Raw genomic sequence first — 19,599 nt, 5'->3', positions numbered from 1 at the left:
GGAGGGGAGGAGGAAGGTGAGTAAATAAAACGCTGACTGTTTCCACTGTGCTAGGAGAGAATGAGCTCCTTTGCTAATGAGATGAGCTAGTGGCGGGTCAGGTTTTCAGGGCTTAACCCCCTCCAGGCGACCCTTTAACCTCTACCAATGCAACACTATAAATTTCTTCTGTGCTAATCATAAATGTTTACTTTTTGCTGCAAAAGTTCACTTCCAGTCAGTGATGACAATTATGTGAGCCAATGTGAGCACCTTCCTGCAAAAAGTTGTCACACGCCGGGTTATTGTGACCAGGCAGCTCAACTCCTCTGATTGAAAAGCCTCGGCCCTGCTGCAATCCCTTTTAAATCCCCGGCCTTACTGTGTCCCCGGAGGAGGACAAATGTAACCCACTCGTTTGGTCCGCTCTACCATCCAGCCTGGGCATCCTTTAGCAAATGAGCCTTGGGGGGAAACACCACCTATTGCACCCTTACCAAACCTAGCATAGGAGTGTGATCTTTTAATAAAAACTCAATTTCCAGGACCTTTTATTTGTTCTGATTATAATAAGTAAATTTCCCATATGAAAGTGGGGTTGATCTTAAAACCTTTAACTGTACAGTTAATGATTCAAGTCAACTTTTAGTAGACCTATGCATGCTGCATACAGTTATACAAATAGGGTTGCTAATTTATGGAGAGTTTTTTTAGTTGAAAACTCTTCATACAGTAATTAATGGGAATTTATGATGAATGAATAAACCGCAAATGAACTGAATTTAACCAACAGCCCTGCCAAATATACAATATATTGAAACCGTCACCAAATATATGAAATGAAAAATGAAACCGTTTTCTGCACTCTAATGCTATGGACTGTAATGTACTGTATTTGCCTCGAGCCTCCAGTGGCTGGTCATCAATGTTTTTCAATTCCATGACAATGAGGCACTCTAAAGCAGCCACTTCAGTCCCTGTCCAGAAGCTGTCATTTAAGAATTTTTTTTCCGCTCTTGGTCTTCCACCTTTGCTTTGTTTCCCCTCTTACTCTTCCTCCTTTTACATGTGTGCGCTCAAGGCTGTCAACGAGGCACTCTAAAGCGGGCCACACTACCAAGAATCTCCAGTGGGTGTCACGTCGGACTTAAAACATCCATCCATCCATTTTCTTGACCGTTTATTCCTCACAAGGATTGCGGGGGGTGCTGGAGCCTATCTCAGCTGGCTTTGGGCAGTAGGCAGGGTACACCCTGGACTGGTTGCCAGCCAATCGCAGGACTTAAAACATGATAATAATAAATAAATTATCCACAACCCTAGTTCTTCTGCTCTTCTCCACGTGGCGTGCACTCACTCGTAGTAAGCAATGAGGCGCTCTAATGCAGCCACGCCAGTGGACTATGCGAAGGGAAATGGCATTTTCAGGGCGTAGTCCTAACAGTCCATTTCAATCATGGACAGCCTTAAATTTTGTACATCCATCACATTTTTTGGACATACTTAAAAAAAAAAACAGCTTCTTGTCAGAGAACAGCACGCAAAAAGTACTGAAACATTTAAGTTGCACATGCTTATTCAAACGTTTACAGGTTAAATTTAGTCAATCTGTAAAGTTATCATGCATTTTCAGTTGATCCTGAAATTTCATCTGAGAGGAATATCCCAAAGTTTTATGTAATGCAACAAAGATCAAGAAAGATCAACAATTGCATTTTTTTTTCTACTCCATGAGAAACATCAGTATTTCCTACACAGAACATCTTGGTTTCAGAGGAGACCTGATGGCAGATTAGCCCAGGCTTCTTCTCCAGTGACCTGCTTTCCCGGGCAGCCCGTGAAGTGACGTGCAAGTAAGCTCTTTTGCAGCTAAAGCCAATTTGCCCGCAAAGATTAGGGCAGATCTGTCTGGACAGGTCAAAGGCAGCCTGGAGCTCTGCTGCTGCCTCTTACACACACTTCTTCCTGGGCATAATAAGGAGCGGACACAATCTATAAGGGTGTCCACTGTCCTTTATTTTTTTTTCAGTGGTTGTATGCAGTGACAGAGTTACTTTGCTTCCGTTCGAAGAAAAGCGGTTCCCTTCGAACCTATAGGTGGCAGTGAGAAGACAACACGGAGCTCAACCTCAATCTTTTTATTCTCGGCTACATCGCACAGGAAAAAAAAAAAGTGAGGACCCATGAAAATAATGTTGCCAAAAAATGCATAATAGCTAGAAATAAAAAGAAACTACTGTCTGCCCCCCGCCCTTTTCCCCGATCAGTGTTTTGAGTTGTAAAATCAAACACTTCAGATTCAATGCAACAGTGCGACAAGCTGGATCTGGACGTTGCAGAGGAATCATTTTTTACATTTAAATTTCGTTGCTGTCCAATGAAAAGCATGTTTTGCATTTTATAAAACTAGAATGGAAAAAAATACAATCAAAAAATAAATACATTTAAATAAACAAACAGAATTTAAGCACAAAGAAAATAAATCCAGTCCAACAATTTGGAGATGCATGCTTTTCATTATACAGCAACAATTTGTAAACAATAATGCCTTACCCAACCTTAAAAAAAATTATTTAAAAAAATCGGTGCTATCCCTTTTATCATTATAATTTTATCTTTGTCAGTGGTCTCCAACAAGTTCACACCAAGGACCACACGAGTAGCCGTGCAGGCCTGTTCTAAAAGTAGCTCACGAGTGGTGGGACATTGGGATTTCCTAGGAATGTTGTAGAAGTGATCTTTTGAAAATGTCAACACTAAGTGAAGAAATAAAGTTGCATATTAATATTTATGTTGTCTTCGCAGACATGTTTATAATTCGTTATTAATAATAACATAATAATTAAAGAAAATCAGAGGAAATTTATTTCAATTTATTTCAGTGTGTATCAAACTGGTAGCCCTTGGCATTTGTCAGTACCCAAGTAACTCACTTTTAAAAAGGTTAGTGAATCTTGCTATAAAACAATCATAACTTCAAGCAGACTATTCAAGCTCACGAATAAGAAACGCTTGAATGTGAACTTTTTGGGTTGTAAGTTGGCGCGTGTTTTCAAAAAAAAATCCGTGTGACACAGTCCGAAAATGTTTGGACAAAAAAAAAAACGTGGAAGCCTACATTTTTTACAAGCCAGCATTATTATTATTATTTTTTGCCTTGCTCACTGTTAAAAAAGAAATGTGTGACGGGCAGCCAGAGAAGCAGCCGCAGCACAGTCACCCCATCGTCCCCTCGCAATCCTCCGTCGCTGGCCCTTTAAATATGTCCTCCCGCTCATCGCCCGGCAAGCCGTCCTTTACTCCCGCTTGGCCCGTCCCTTCTTTTGCCTTTTGCCGTTGTCCGGCACCACCTCGTCCGCTTTGCTGTGGCCGTTGGTGGCCTTTGAGACGCCGTTGGTGACTGGCTTGGCTGGGCCCTTGTGTGCCGGGGAGGGCTTGCGTCGGTACGCGTGGTAGTAGAAGTTGGCGAAGAGGATGATGAAGGTGACCGCGTAGCCGATCAGGGCCCACTGCATCCAGTTGGGGAAGGGGCAGCCGGTGTAGAGGGAGTGGCCGGCGTGTCCGATGGTCACGTGGAACTGTATCTGATGGAAAAATATGGCCGTAACTTACATTTTGATAGATGTAGATTGATAGATTTTAGATTTTTATTTATTTTTATTTTATTTATTTTTTAGCTTAAAAGGTGGGACTATACAACGGTGTATTAGGGCCACGTATAAATATTTTTTTTTTCCTCCCAGAGTCATTCCGAGAAAAATACTCTCAAATTTGCCACTTTATGAAGTCACAAATTTACGACTTTATTAACTTTATAAATTTGCGGGAAAAAAACTTACAAATTTGCCACTTTATAAAGTGGCAAATTTGTAGTGGCAACTTTGTGAGGAAAAAAAATCAGAAACTTTTCCAATTTATAAACTCTCAAATTTGCCACTTTATAAACTCTCAAATTTGCCAATTTTTAAACTCGAAAATTTGCCACTTTATGAAGTGACAAATTTGCCAGAAAACTCATGAATTTGCAACTTTATAAAGTGGCAAATTTGCCACTATACAACTTAATAAATTTGCGAGGAAAGAACTCGCGAAATTGCGACTTTATAAAGTGGCAAATTTGCGAGAAAAAAAATTCAACTTATAAAGTCACAAATTTGTTGTATAGCTGCAAATTTGCCTTTTTATAAAGTGGCAAATTTGTGAGGGGAAAAAAAATCATAAATTTGCAACTTTATAAAGTGGAAAATTTGCACAAAAAAAAAATTATTGCTATATATTTATAAGCAGCCATAATATGTAGTGGGACCCTAGGTTCTGATAAAAAGAAAAAAAGTTCTTCATCCACATCCACATTTTCAATTCAAGGCAACGATCGTCAAATGCTTTTTTTTTTTTTTTTTGTCACCCTGGTGCCTAATGTTTTCAAACATAAGTACCAGCTAGCTAGTTATCTGGATTTTTATGTAATGCTCACCATCTGCATAATGGTGAGGTATTTCTTCCACCAGAGGTACTTCTGCATCTGTGGTCCCAATGCAGCCAGACCATAATAACCGTACATGACGACATGAATGCCCGAGTTGATAGTTGCACCAAAGAAAGCTGTGGAGAAAGGAAAAAATAAAAAATTAAAAACCTTCAAAGTAGTGACCCAAAAGCAAAATTCTAAAAATACTGATGATGTTCAGCATTTTTAGCAAGCTCAAATCCAATCAAAGAACTACATTGAGGCCAAAACTTTGACAAATGTTTTCCTGCCCGTCTCACCTTGTCCACCAGGTACCCACTTTATGCCGATCCACCACAGGATGAACATGGTGCAGTGATGGTAGACGTGGAGGAAGCTGACCTGGTTGAACTTTTTCCTCAAGATGAAAAAGACGGTGTCTAGGAACTCCACCCCTTTGGAGATGTAATACCACCAAAGAGCAGATGCTATCTAAAGACGGGGAAAGGAAGAAGGTGAGTGAATAATGACTGTGAGTACCACTGCTCCATTTAAACACCATACATTAATACATGGGAAGAGGACCTTGGGGGAAAAAAATAATCACATATATTGAGGGGTGGGAAATGTAAAAAATAAATAAAATAAAATAAAAAATAATAATTAGATTAAGTACTGGTATTTTTAACATATTAATATTTTATAAAATATACAATTTTTTATGTTTAATATACAATATAAATATATTTAGATAATATAATATTTATATAATATAAATAAATATACTATACCAGTTTAGAATTTTTGTGTGTAGTTTTCAACGTAGTCTCTGTACAAGATATATTATTGCATGTACATTTGGTATCACTATTTCCTGCTATTACCGCTGTGTGATGATAAATATGGAGGACAATGACATACTAATACAAGGTTGCTCTCTGTAGCCGCACTGCTGTGGCATCTCTTTATCACTGACTAATGCCACCCTGAAAAAGCATGGCCTGATGGTGGTCTGATATGGGCGGAACATCAGGCTGGCGAGACAGCCCAGCCCATTGTTTAACGAAAAGAAACGTCACATAGATTTCTAAATGTCACTAATAGAAAATAATACACAAATAAGCTATCATGCTTATCTAGTGGCTGGGGGATGTACAGTATTTATGCAACTCCAGTGGGCCAGTTGCCAGGAGTTTTTTTTTTGTTTTTTTTGTTATTAAATCATTTTATTTGTTTAATAATTGTGAATTACTGTAAAACAAAGGCACCAAAATGTCTTTTGGGCTTGTTAATGGGAGTATCTGTAGGGATGTATGTGTGTGTGTTATGGAGGAAGAATAGGCTCACCCTGACTTCATTGACGTCGTCGGAGTAGTTGACAGGTTGACAGAGGTAGCTGTACCCGGCCGCTCTCGAGGCAAGCAGGAGCTAATTGAAAGACATTTCAAGTCTACATTTAGTCCACACACATCAGTGACTTTATTTATAGTACTCTACTATTGCGTTTACTGTTCTATTTTTAAAAAGCAGTGCAGCTCAGCATGGTAAGATCTGTCCTTTGTTCTGAATATAGCAAAAAGGAAAAAAAAAAAAGATGACATTCCACATTTATCTGTTGTCGACAATTTCCAATATTTTAGAATGAGCGGATAGTAGGAACAAGCACAGTTATTAAATCAGCAGCCTTCATTTTAATTGTTCAATATCAGAGGCTAACGCATAACACATATATTTATATTTTTAGTCGTACAATATGATCTAAAAAACTGTACTGTGAGCTAGCATGACAATTGTGATTTAGCTCATAATGTAATATTTTGTAGTTATATTGGTGTAAATTAGTGCTGTGCCATTTAATCGATAATTATATAAAAACAGATAGCTATGTACATCATACTCACCGGCGATGGTGATTATTACATACATGTATTTATTTGTGCAAATGCATACAGACATGTTTCTTCCAGTCAAAGCTCGCTGGAAAAAGTTTTACTCTGACCGACCAATCAGAAGACGGACAAATGCTAACATCATCGAGGCCTATCTTTATGGCCTTTTTAAAGACGAATTTGCTATCTGAATAGAAGTTCATTGCTAATATGATTTAAGATGTATCAGCTAGCACCGCTGATTGTGAATGCCTCAGGGAGATTATTTACATGGCCACATGGAGGGTGAAATCTGATTGGACGACAAAAAAAAAAATCAGTGGAGTAAAGAGAATCTTAAAGTGCAATAAAAGGCTGTTAGAAATAAGTTAATATATTTTCATTGAACATATATTAAAAATTTAAGTGCAAATAGCCTGGAATGAGCAATTGAAAGTACTGTACGTGTCGCCTGACCTCTTTGGCGATGTAGAAGTTGAGGACCACCATGCTAAAGTTGTAGACGATCAGGGTCTTCCTGAGCGTGTACGGCTGGCGGTCCTGCATGTATCTAGGCCCCGCCCACAGGAAGAGCAGGTACAGGCAGCTGATGGCCAGCGTGGGGCAGGGCGACGACATCAGCGGCCAGGTTTCCACCCGCTTGTCTGGAAAAAATTAAGTCAGCATGACATCACCTACAGCTCTTTGCGTTAACTTGCTGCTGTTGCACGGACTTGAAAAATTGCCGACTCACCTGCTATAGTAAGGCTCCATTTGTAAAACTCTACTGTGTCGTTCACCAAATGCGTTACAGCCTCCATGGCGTTGCTTTTGCACTCGATTATACTGTGATAGAGAGACAAAGTCAGGTGAAGATACAAAATGGAATTACTGTCCATACAGTGACATATCAAATTTGTATTTGACTGGTTTAAGATTTCACACAGAGGAACTACATTTGTGACTAAACTGAGACAAGATTATCATTAGTTCAGTATTTTTCTTTGATGACATTTTTGTAATGTACACCAACTTTTTAAACACCAGGCTTTTGAGATACAACAAAAAATGAAACCATAACTGTTATTTAAAAACTTTTTCTACCATTAATAAACTGTGCAACTCATAATTCCTTCCACTTTATCTAAGGCCTCAGTCTCATCTAAAGAAAAACAGCAGCAGCGCATACGCTGCCATCATGCTTTACTCTGGGTCAAAGGTCACCAGCCTTTTTGAAGCTGAGATGCGATGCGATACCAGTTTAATACACATTTCTCAAACAACAGTAATATATTATTTGCTCAAATTACCTTTTAACTCTTGTTATTAGGACTGATCACGTTGCTACTATTTCTATACATCTTCATCAATGTTTACTTGGTGCCACATTGGTGACCCTTGCTTGACCTTGGTGTTATCATCTGGTCACAAAATCTCCCAAACTCGTGGGAAAACTTGTCATGGTCCGATGAAATGGACCATGTTGGCATCTTGGTGCCAAGGAACTAAGTTGTAGTGGAGGAGCTTCATTTGAGACAGACCAAAGTCATGTCGAATAGAAAAGTAGTATTTTTTTCCGAGTCATTTTCTTTAGCTTTTGTGTCCATCCGAAGTACTGCCAACTCTCCGGGAGTAATTGACTTCCCCCCGCCCCAGAAAGGTTTAGACTGTACTGTAAGTGCCTAGGGGTGCCACAAGATGGCGGCAAATGGCTAGTTTTGTCTAAATAAAAAATCCTCAATTTACTCCAACAGGTTTTTGTCACCAAGATAGCAGCAAAGCTAGTTGCTTAGCACTGGCCTGAGCATGAACAGCAGAGTTTGTTTTTTTGTTTTTTCAATGGCAAATAACTTGGGCTTAATTCCCACACACATGCGCACACAGAAAAACCCATGAATAAGTCGATTCATAAATGTGGAACAGTAAATATTCAGATGTTCACCATACATGCAATTGACCTCAGCCATCCACTTCTACTTTACCAATATTTTGCAAATAATTTGTGACGTTTTAAAACCAGTCGCATCTGATTTGTGTTGTCTGTGCGAATGAACACATTTTAACCTCAAAACACTATTTGTCACTTTTATTCATGTCTAGGGGTGCAAACTTCCATCAATTCTATCCAATTATGGTAATTTATAGAGATTCGGATGATAAAGTATGTCTGATGTGCACCTCATTCACTAAGCAGTGTTGCATAATCGCCTGTGTGATGAGAGCAGGTGTCTGTTTATTAATTTATAATTAATACCGTGCAACAGACCAGATCCCCTTTCAATAATTCAATGACTATCTTAAGTGCTGTCCTAAAGTTACTGGAATTATCCTCTATGCTTATTTACGTGGACAAGCTCGCTCGATACATCAATTATTTATTCATTTATTTATTCATTCATTCATTCATGTATTTATTGCATGTGTGTTTATTACACGCTAAAAAAAACAAAAAACAAAACTTGCATTCAAGAGGGTTTGGGCAGTCACAAAAAGACGGCGGCGCATGCGTCAGCAGGTTCTTGTGTCGGGGCGCTCAAGAGGCTTAAATTCAATTGATCAACGAGCTTAGAGGCGCTTGCAGGGCCTAAGTACAAATGCCCGCTGCATGTTTCACCCTCCATGCACAAAAAAAGCCCATTTGCGTTTACAGTACAGCATATTTCGGCCATTTTTATCTTCCAAACTACTAGTTGCAATGTGGCACCAAAACCATCTCGGTGACTTAGCAATTTAATATGTGAGTTATAATCGGATCGAATGTAACTTTTACTGTGGGCTATATCGGAACCGTTATTTTTCTTATAATAAACCCGAATAATAACACTGAAAGCAACTCATGATTAAACGCATTTGGCAACAAATTACGACAAACAACATCAGATAAACAAATTAGGAAACATTATGAAGCTACAGTACTTACCTCCTTGCTATTTAAGAGGCGTTTAATGACATCCGGTGCAATTGATCTCCCAACGTCACACCTCGTCCGTCTCGACAGGGCTCCCGTTACCCCTCCACATTCAATTTGTTTATTTATTTTATATACAGGCAAGAAACTACTCAAGGCAAGCAGATTAAAAACCTTTCTAAGAAAGGCAGGCTAATTTACGGTTTAGGTGCGAGCCGGCCGCTTAGCCTCCTCATCTTCTCGCAGCCCTACTCAAAAGGAGCCGGCTGCCACTGCGCATGCGCCGCTCATCTCGCGTGACGCCGGTCTGACAGTTTTTACACGATCCCCTTCTCCTGGCCTGATTCCTTTTTATCACATTCTTCAAACAGTTAAAACAATATTATTTTACATGATGGAAATTTTAGTTTAATTACTTCGATTTTGAAATTGTGTTTGTCGATTTAATTTATTGTTTATCACGTGCAACGCGGAAGTGGTCGTGACGGCTTGCCACTGCGCGGTTTGCACACTAGATGGCGACGTCGAGTTGTTGTTTGGTTTGGATATACAGTAGTAGTTTTTTTGTTTTTCTTTTTTTTTTTATTATTCACTTAAAAAAAAAACATTCGTTAAAATTCTTGTTTGACATTACTCTGTTAGTTACATTTGTCAAAGAATGCTATTTGCTTGACATAATTATTTTACTTAATCAGTTTTTTTTTTGTTTTTTTACATTGATGTTGTTTTCATATATTTTAGCAATTTTAGCTGTTCTTACAAACTATTTTTGCACTTTTTATTTTTATTTTTATTTATTTTTTTATTTTTAAGTTGTAATCTTACCATTCACCTCTAGATGGCAGACATGGCTTAGTTGCTCTTGCACTGGGTCTTATACTGCCCTATTATACAACCTTAGTAGGCCGAATAATTTTGTGCAGATTTGCAATGACATGCATAACATAGTACCTAAACAATAAAGAAAAAAATTAATGGGCGTATTTTTTAGGGGGAAAAAAAATGCTCAAAATGAGTAATTGCATTTAATGTTGCGTTGTTGTTGAGCAGTAGCATGGATGACAAATTGTGGCCCCTACATCATTTCAGTTGCCTTTTCCTGCTCTAGGCGTTGAACAACTAATTGATTTTTGTATTTGTAATGAGATATAAATTTAATCTAAGTTGTTTAATCTGCATCATTTTCCAGCACCATCCCGCGATGTCCAACCTCTGATTACACCACAAACCGGCTTCACATGAAAAAAAACAAAAACAAAACAGTTGTCATAAATAGCTGGTGCTCATGACATGTTGAAAAAAACAAAAACGAATCTCGGTTTCAATGTTTGTATTTCACTTGTGCTTTTCAGAATCAGTATCATCTTCATTGGCCAAGAATGTGAAAACACTCTTAAGTACTACAATAAACAAGCCATTACTACTGTATAACAAAATATATATTTGAGACATAAACACTCAAGAACAGCATTATCATGCATTAGAAAGTGTCCTGTAGTAGTGATAAAACTGACCAGTAACAGTTGTGCAAATGATGCCGAGTGATAAATGTCATTTGAATTCATATTACAATGTATTCTTTGTCTAAAATGACTCCGCTGCCTTCCGAGACTCTATTTGCACCAAAGCAATACACAGTTTACTCCTTTAGTACGCTCCACCTATTTTTTCCTTTGGTGCTTTATATAATATTATGCAAGCACTTGTTAAAATGCCTCCATTGTGCCAACGCTAATAATGGATCTGTGCTGTTACTTTGCTTTTCCATGGGTATGACTGGGGGATCCGCGGGTGCCAAGCGGATCCATAAAGTGCTGTTATTCAAACCAGTTGGGAGAACGGAGAGTCCTCATTGGTGTTTTGGGTGTGCACGCATGTGTGCTTGTGTGTGTTGACACTGTCAATCACAGCAACTGACGCTGTCAGAGAGGTATTCATTCAACAATATGTTTATTATTGCGGCTGCACAGTGGAACCCGCGACCTCATATGCCTTATAGCTCTTAAAATTTGGAGTTTGGCCAACATTTAAGTCCAAATTATGCATTGAATGTCAGACAGTTTTTGAAAACAACAACAGGTGTTGTCAGCATATCACTCGTGTGTGTCCATGTTTAGTGTATATTGTAGCGACAATACTTCCTATATTTTGTTTTGGTTGATTAGGCTCTCAGCTGAAGTTGGTATTGACCAGCATTTTGTAAACAAAGGCTTTAATTGGGATATTCACGTACCTTGGTTCTTAACCCAGAATAAGTCATTCCACGTTTTGGGCCATTCGCTTGGTCGATTAAAAAATATCTTCATATTGACGTTGTCAGGCAATTAAATTTTTTAATCGTAATTAATTGCATGACTTCAATAGTTAACTCCCGATTAATCACAAATTTTATATCTGTTCTAAATGTGCCATAAAATATTTTTTCTTACATAAACGTGGTAACAATGTTACACTAATAGGGATATGACCGAATCTTTTAGACATTGATACAGTAATTTCATAATTCATAAAAATTCATTTTAGTAAAATTAATAAAGACGTACTGTGCTCTAAAAATAAATTTAACATTGATTTGTGTTGAGGTAATTTTTCTGCCACTAGATGGCATAATTGCATTTGTAAGGCGTTGGTGACAGCTCAGTTCATTTTTCTTTTCATACTAAGAGCTATCTAATCTTTAACATGAAATAACTTGTGAAAGTCTGCACATTTAAAAAATTGTAAAATAGATCTTGACCCCAGTCTCCACAAATAAATCCATTATTATTAAATTTATTGTAAAATATTGACATGGGCGTGTCTGCTGTGTTGCGACTGGAATTCCTCCAGTTCAGGCTCTCCAAGTAAGGGGGCAGTCATTAATCGCGCGTTAAAAAAATTGTGGCGTTAACGGAACTATAAATTAATTTAAAAGTAACACTAATTTTAACAACCCTAATTTATATATTTATATTTTTTTTAAATAAAAATGCTGTGACTTGAGCAAAGTGAACCAAGAAAAATATGGGCAAGGAGAGCTGCAGTTGCCGATGCACTTTCAATGCGTTTATAGAATTGGACTAACTGGACTATGAAGGATTACTAGACTGTCATAAGCCATAACTACAGACTAACCGGCCAAGCAGACATTAGCACCTGTTAGAACTGAATAGGCCACACTCCTTAAAGGCACAGAAATACTACTTTCTGTCCAGTAATTACACTTTTAAAACAGTTAATTTCTTTGCATTTTCTTTTGTTATGTTTGTTTTATATAATACAATGCGAGTTAAAATGTTTTTGGGAGAAGGAGCAGAACGGTTTAAATGGCATTTTCAATTAATTTCTATGTGAAAATATTCATTTTTTTTTAATTGGTTAATTTGACCTTATTGGTGTTAAATATTCAGACGTTCATTTAAAAATGATAATTTCGATGAATTAACAACATAGACATTTTGTCACAGCTGTTGTGTCTGGTGAGCGAATATGTTTTGAGACGGAAGTGTTTTCATCCTTTTAGTTGTTTTCAAGCATCAGTTAAACTAACAACACCCTTCCCATGTCATCTTTCTCAGCTGTTTCCATGTCGAAAATGGCAAACAAACACATGTGGAAATTGCCACTGAGCGAAGGCGTCTCCATCCAACCCCTTGAAACATCAATCATGCCGAATTATTAGTCTGCTATGACATACGTACCGGGTGCAAAAACCACCAAATTTTGTGAAGGGAAAAATTCTCTCTCCATCTCTGAAGGGCACATTCAACGTTGGCCACCTGGGACGTGCCATTTTCCACATACCTCGGGAAATACATATTTTGGGAAATACCATTTGTGACAAAACATTCCGCAACTGTTCAAAGACAGCAGCTTATGTAAAGATTTGCCATTACAGTACTTAATTTGTTGGATAGTTTAGAAGTTCAATTCTTACAGAATTACATACAAAAAAAATAATTGTCACTTTGAGTGATTTTGAATGGTATTCTTTCAGCATGTCACCCACTGGAATGTGTATTAATGTATCATGGCCGCCACATCTCATGATCCATTATAGATAATATAATATTCATGTGCCATAGTCATGTGGCTCTTTTCTCCTCAAATTGCATCTAATTGCAGAGTGTCACTCTTCTTCAACGTGCGTGCGTGTGCATGTGTGTAATCTGAGTCCAGTGTGTTCCATTACAGTCTTTTCATATGGTTTTAATTGGAAAGGCAAATACATCAAGCTGACATTTGACTGGTTCCATTCAGTAGCCGATCTTGCTCCGTTTCCACAGTCTTTCAATATATGTGGTATTAAAGCTAGCAGGACTTTATTTTTTTATTTTTTATTTTTTTTTATTTTTTTTTATTTATTTTTTTTTACTGCTCCTCATAAAAGCTGAAACTGTACCATACGTACGTTCCAGTCGCCTGTTTTTTTGCGGAAAGGAAGTTGCATTTTTGGGCCAGGAGCGCTTAGTGCCTTAACACAGCCCAGATGATGTAGCTTTGCTTTTTACTGGTTCTTCACTCTTTGTCTGACTTTTACTTGACTTACTCGTTTATGGCTTCCTGTAGCCAACTAACCATTTTACAGTAAAATTACCTAAGATGGATTTGGGCACAGGGGGAACAAGTCTGTTTCATAGCTAAACAACACGAAATTCTAATATTTCTTCCATGAAATTGTATTATTTTAGAGAGGGACGTGCACCATGCCATGCACTGCTGTCATGATCGAGGTTGCGGCAGGTTTATACATGCTTTCCATAAATGTTATTTGCGCCACGCAAACTTCGTGCGGCTATTTGCGCTAGCGTTAGTGAATTAGACGCTGTGTATCAATGAGTCTCTTTTGCATTGGGGTGGGCATTTTTTTCATCAAATGTATGCAAATAACCTAATTTACATATGTGCAAATAACATCGGCGCACCGGGGCGCAATATGGTTGGCAGCGCACTTAGTGATGGATTTGACCATATGCGCATGTTTAGTGAATTAGGCGCTCCCGGATTGCTCCATTTTTACCGGTTAGCGCCGCGCAAAGGCCACGCAAAACTTTAGTGAATCTACCCCTCAGTTTGGCAAGGTACCTGTCAGTCACAGATGAGGGCAAAATGTAGGTAATAGTTGCTGACGTTCTTTGGGTGGTCGTGGTGGTGGTCTTGACTGACTGCGCTCTCTTCTCCTCTGATGAAATGTGAGTCTTGGCTCCAAGCTGCCGACTTCCTTAATAAGGAATGACATTCTTTGTCTCTGCTTCAGACATACCTGTGAAACCTATGCTCCCCTCTTTAAAAAAAAAAAAAAAAAAAAGAAATCATGCAAGACTTGGAACTAAAACCAGAGTTATAACTTATTGACACTTTCAGCATAGATGTGCCGTTACAACATGAACTTTCCATGTTTAAAGAGTCTGCTAATATTTTTTAAGGGTAAATATTTTCCTCCCCAGACTCGAGTTAGCTGGAGGCAATTGCGCTTAGTTCACTGACTTGGCAGGGCCACAGGAAATCTGAGCACCATGCAGGATCTGTCCTCCGTTGGCAGCACCCAGTGTGGGCCACTCACGAATTTGGCTGCAGTGGCATAGAATTAGTCAGACGACACAACGCAGTGGATGTTCCACAAATTCACAAAAAAACAAAACAAAACAAGAGCCGCTACAAAATAATCATTGTTTTTCGGATCATTTTTAGCTTTTGCCCGACGTCAGCATAAAGGATCCGCAAAAGTGTGGCCTGGCTGGCAGATGTCAACGTGAGGTCCTTCCAGCACAGTGTGGTCACTAATTACAGCTTCTTCTAGCCCAGTTCTTCCCAAAACTCCTTAGCTTCCATTTTTGGGATCCAGCAAGACGTCTAAAACCATCAGTTATGCAAATATAACCTAATAAACTCTTAGATCTTAGCTTAATATTGCCTTGAAGTAAGTGGATTCAAAGAAGTGACTTTTCTCTCTCAATTTTTGCCATCTGTGATCCACATTTGACTGAAGGCAACTTAGCCCTCATATCGATACTTTCTGCTCGGTATGTACGATACCACCAGCAAGAGTTCTCAACTGTTCCGTCTTCACAGATACCAATACAACATAAAATTCCCAAAACAATATATATATATATTTTTTTATAAGGCCTACATATCCCAAACATTTTCTTTAAAGTTCCCCAAAAAATTAATACCAGTTTTCTATTCTTCTAATTTCTAATTCCTGATCATAAAATGGCAAGAGGGTGGCCGATATTGTTATCGGCATCGATACAAATACCTGGTATCAGTACTCGCAATCCCTACTTTCTATGTGCAAGTACTAATAGGTTGATACCCTTGAAATTGAAAAATAGAAGATTGCAATTCATTTCATGCGCTTGTAAGGAAAAATGCTATATTGATGCATATAGGTCTTTCTTTAAAGGAACAGTGTGTAGAATTTTTTGGTTTCTCAATGTTTATTGTATTAATTTCAATTATATGCCGAAAAGATACACATTGTACATTTAAAAAAATATAGAATCATAGGTCTAGCAATCGCTAATTATTTTGCATATGTCACACCGCACCTTACAGGAGGCTGACATTGTTTTTTTTGCTGCAATTTGCTCAAAAAACACTAGTGGTGTTGGCAATTGGTATCCGAATCAGTGACTACTCAAGAGTACTTGAGTACTCCTACTGGAATCATTCTGAAAAAAAATGATATTGAACATTGCTACTTTCTACTCTTTAGTTTTGTCAAAATAGGTTCATCATTCATTCAACAATAAACAACTGTTGTTTTCTTGTTTCAACCTAGCAACCACAAGTTTAATTTGTTAGCAGTTTCACGTTAGCAAAACACAGTGTTGTGATATCACAAAAGTAGAGTCACTCTAGCTAGCTCGCTAGCTCGCCAACATGCGGCGTGTAACAGAACAAATCATGTTTCGAGAATCTTGCGATCGATAGCGTAAATTGCACCCCGTGTTGGAGCAATGTGACTGCTATAAAAATTCTTGGGTACAGAAAAAGCATTACCTCACGCTCTCCGAATGATATCGGAAACAAAATAGAAAAGAAGTAAACGTTTAGTGACTTATATGACACTCTCTATTAATATGTCCCGGTAAATTGGGGCGGCATGTTGCAGGTATTGTAATCGGCGACTTTAATCCGCTAGCCCGGGCAGAGCTGAAAGCCTCTCAGCATTGTCATGTTCTGTTAATGTTAATCTCAAGGGGATGCCTCCGTCCCAACGGACTGAACCGCTGCCTGCGACCCTGCCGCGGATCAGTTCAGTGCCTGACTTTGCACCGAAAAAGATGACTGGGAGTGTGCGTGTTTGCCATAATTGTATGCTTTAGGGTTAAAGCCGTTGAGATGAGAAAACAGACACAACCATTAGGGGTTGGGGATGCACACAATAGAATACAGAACTGGAGAACATTTAGAAAAGCATGTTTGCATACCTACATCTAGATATGCTTGAATTTTATGGAGGACCAAAACTGCCAAAGTAGTAAATAAAAGTGAAAATAAAAACATAATTTAAAAATTAAATACAAAAATAAATAAATGAAATAAAAACGACTACTGTATATACATCAAAAATGAAAATCTAAAAATAAACAAAAATAAATGTGGCAATACATACATAATGTGTGTGTATATATATATATATATATATATATATATATATATATATATATATATATATATATATATATATATATATATATATATATATATATATATATATATATATATTAGTGCTGTCAAACGATTACAATTTTTAATCTGATTAATCACACTTTTTAATTTTGATTAATCCCGATTAATCAGCTAAATTACTTGCGTATTCACGTAATATAAAATAAATACAAAATACCGAAAATGTTGACATTAACGCATTTTATTATCTGAATGTCATTTGCAAACATTGATTATATGCATGTACATAATTGCATGCATGCGTGTATTGCTCAAAATGTAACAGCATCTTATCAACTGGGTGCAATTCAGCAATTATTAATTAAACACAAATTACTTTTGTTTTATCTAAAGTCCCGTCAGGGTGTTTTTTAAAGAGAAAGTTACCACCGAGCACACCAACTGGAGTCATCCCGCTCATTTTGGAACAACAGGCGTAGGAAATGCCGTGCATTAACCTCATCACTGACCTGCGCAGCCTTCAATGTAACCATCCGTGGTTACGTTCAAGGCTCAAGTGCGCTCGAAAATTATTATTTTTTTAGATATATATATATCCATTTTTATTTTCATTTTTATTTATTTATTTTTAATTTTTGCATTTTTGGTCCTCCATAGAATTTGTCACACAAGACTTGGGAGGCCAGTATATTATTTTTTTTTGCTGGTCAATTTCGACACTTTTGTAGACGGGAGTCCTTCCTTAATGCAAATATACGATGTTATAAAAGGATTACAATAATAAAGAAATCACATGTGACGTATGATCACAACAGCCAGCGAATTCCCTGCAGTATGTATCATCACGAACCATTTGAGTCGGGTGTGTCTTGACCTCAACTGAACCCCTGAGACTGGCTCACCGAACCTTTTGCGATTCAGTCGAACCCAGGTTAAGAACCCCCGGTGTAGCCGTCAGCGTGCTTGAATGTGTAACATTGCCACCTACAGGACTGCAGTGTAACAATACAACAAATTTGGCGTAAGGAATTCAGCACTATTTTCTCAGTCTTTGCGGAGGTCTGTGTGCTGAAAATGTACTAAATCAGTTCTGTCATGGGAATCATTTAAAGTGCTTTACAAAAAAAAAAAAATCTGGCTAAAAAGTGAAGCCTGAGTTTCATTTTCCCGCTGAGACGTTGTTGTCCGCATGACACGCAGTTGTACATCCAAGGAACTGGAAAGCCGCAGCGGAGATTGAGTCATTCAAATAAGATTTGAGTGTTTTGCAAAAGGCCATATGCTGCATAGCCCGCAATTGAAAAGACATTTCTGAACACGAACGCTGCCTCAAATCGGCAACATCAAACATCGAGAAGACGTTGTGTCGATTGGGAACGAGTGTGTGGAAAATGCATGTGCAGCAATTGATGTCATTCCCTCTCTTCCAAATAGTCAGTCAGGATGTCACAACATTTGCCAATATCCTTCCCGATGGTTATTGATTGGGTGCAAGTCCGCGGGAGGACACAGCTGTTGGCCATCAATGGGCAGCTTTGGCTTCACGTCTAAATAAATGTTGTCATTATTAATACCGAGGGTGGAAAAGCAAGCTTGCAACAGAGGATTGTATTCAAACATCTAAAGTATTTTGATAAAAGATAAATGTGTCCAAGGGAAAGAGAGGTGTTTTATTGACTTTTGCCGTCAAATATTTCCTCACATTCCACAAATAGAACAGCAACCACAAGGCTGTGACTTGATATGCCAAGGACGGGAGATGAGGAGGACATGCCGTTAAGACCGCATTGCCCGCACATGCGAGCCATCTGGCCAAGTCTGGGAGCACGAATCGTTAATTCCAATCAGCGTTCCCGTTTGTTTGTTCTCTTTGCCCTGTTTTTCGGTAGGCCATGAGTCATCATGCTCGCGTTCTCTCATTCCCATCATTTCTCCTGTGGTCGCTGACTCAGTAAATTAAAAAAAGAACGGAAATCTGTGTAAAATTCGGTTAGAGTTGAAGCAGTGCACCTGAGCAGTTGTGGCTGCCAGTTTTTGGAAGTATGACTCAGTTGCTGTTGATCCTGCGCAATGTTGTTACTAGTGGCAGGGTTGTCTGGCTGAAAACACCATCGAAGCACTGACCTACTGTACATTCACAACCTAAACTCATTTGTCCCGTAAAATGATTTTCCCAACTTGCGCCCAACCGATGAATCGGCCTATTATGGGCCTCCAACATCGGCCAAAATCATCAGCTAGACTGCCATTTTTGTGCCAATTAGTTTTTACCTTTATTCATTCTAACCATTTACAGCAGTTGTACAACACCAACTACTGAATACTATATAATACTTGTTGATCAGGTAATTTTTTTTTGACCCATCATTCAAAACAAAGCAAATCCTTCATTTATTTATTTATTTATTTATTTATTTATTTTGCAAGCAATGCTTAGATTAACAATGCAAGTTGTGCAAGGAATTCAACTGGATGTCATTATTTCACACTAGGGATGTAACGATAATGGCAATATCGTGATATTAAAACTGCCACAATATCGTCGTCGTCATGTTCACAATATTTAAATGGAACACATCTGTTAAAAAAGTCAGGTTGATTTCCATTTGTGCAGTTCTAGCACCCTCTAGTGGCGTGTTTATTAGTGCAATTTAATTTTCCTTCGGGATGTTTTGGCCTTCTATGTTTAAAATCTATGCTAATTGTCAGATGGAGGGGAACCTAATTTGCTTGGGAAGTGATGAATATGTGCTTGCATTAGCAAGTAAGTGTCTCAA

At 38.2% G+C, this 19,599-nt stretch overlaps 2 protein-coding genes across 2 annotated transcripts in view; one reads left to right on the top strand and one right to left on the bottom strand.

Annotated features, from left to right (window-relative positions):
• Positions 1 to 1,974: 1,974 nt before the first annotated feature.
• Positions 1,975 to 9,477, bottom strand: LOC144010970 (very long chain fatty acid elongase 4-like). Its single transcript, XM_077511520.1, has 7 exons — positions 9,215 to 9,477; positions 7,049 to 7,140; positions 6,772 to 6,959; positions 5,774 to 5,854; positions 4,747 to 4,918; positions 4,454 to 4,581; positions 1,975 to 3,563 (listed from the first exon to the last, which is right to left on the bottom strand). Exons 2-7 carry the CDS (start codon positions 7,113 to 7,115, stop codon positions 3,276 to 3,278), a joined length of 924 nt encoding a protein of 307 aa, XP_077367646.1. The 5' UTR covers positions 7,116 to 7,140; positions 9,215 to 9,477; the 3' UTR covers positions 1,975 to 3,275.
• The window catches only part of LOC144010968 (inactive serine protease 35-like), a 59,510-nt gene continuing 44,673 nt past the window's right edge, over positions 4,763 to 19,599 (top strand). Inside the window, exon 1 of the mRNA XM_077511518.1 lies at positions 4,763 to 4,941. The gene's annotated coding sequence lies outside the window, so the exon portion shown is untranslated. The remainder of the gene's footprint in view (positions 4,942 to 19,599) is intronic.

Source organism: Festucalex cinctus, chromosome 21 (assembly GCF_051991245.1).
Source record: "Festucalex cinctus isolate MCC-2025b chromosome 21, RoL_Fcin_1.0, whole genome shotgun sequence".
Lineage (NCBI taxonomy): Eukaryota > Metazoa > Chordata > Actinopteri > Syngnathiformes > Syngnathidae > Festucalex > Festucalex cinctus.
Note: the sequence above shows the minus strand (reverse complement) of the source record. Positions and strands in the feature narration are given on the sequence as shown.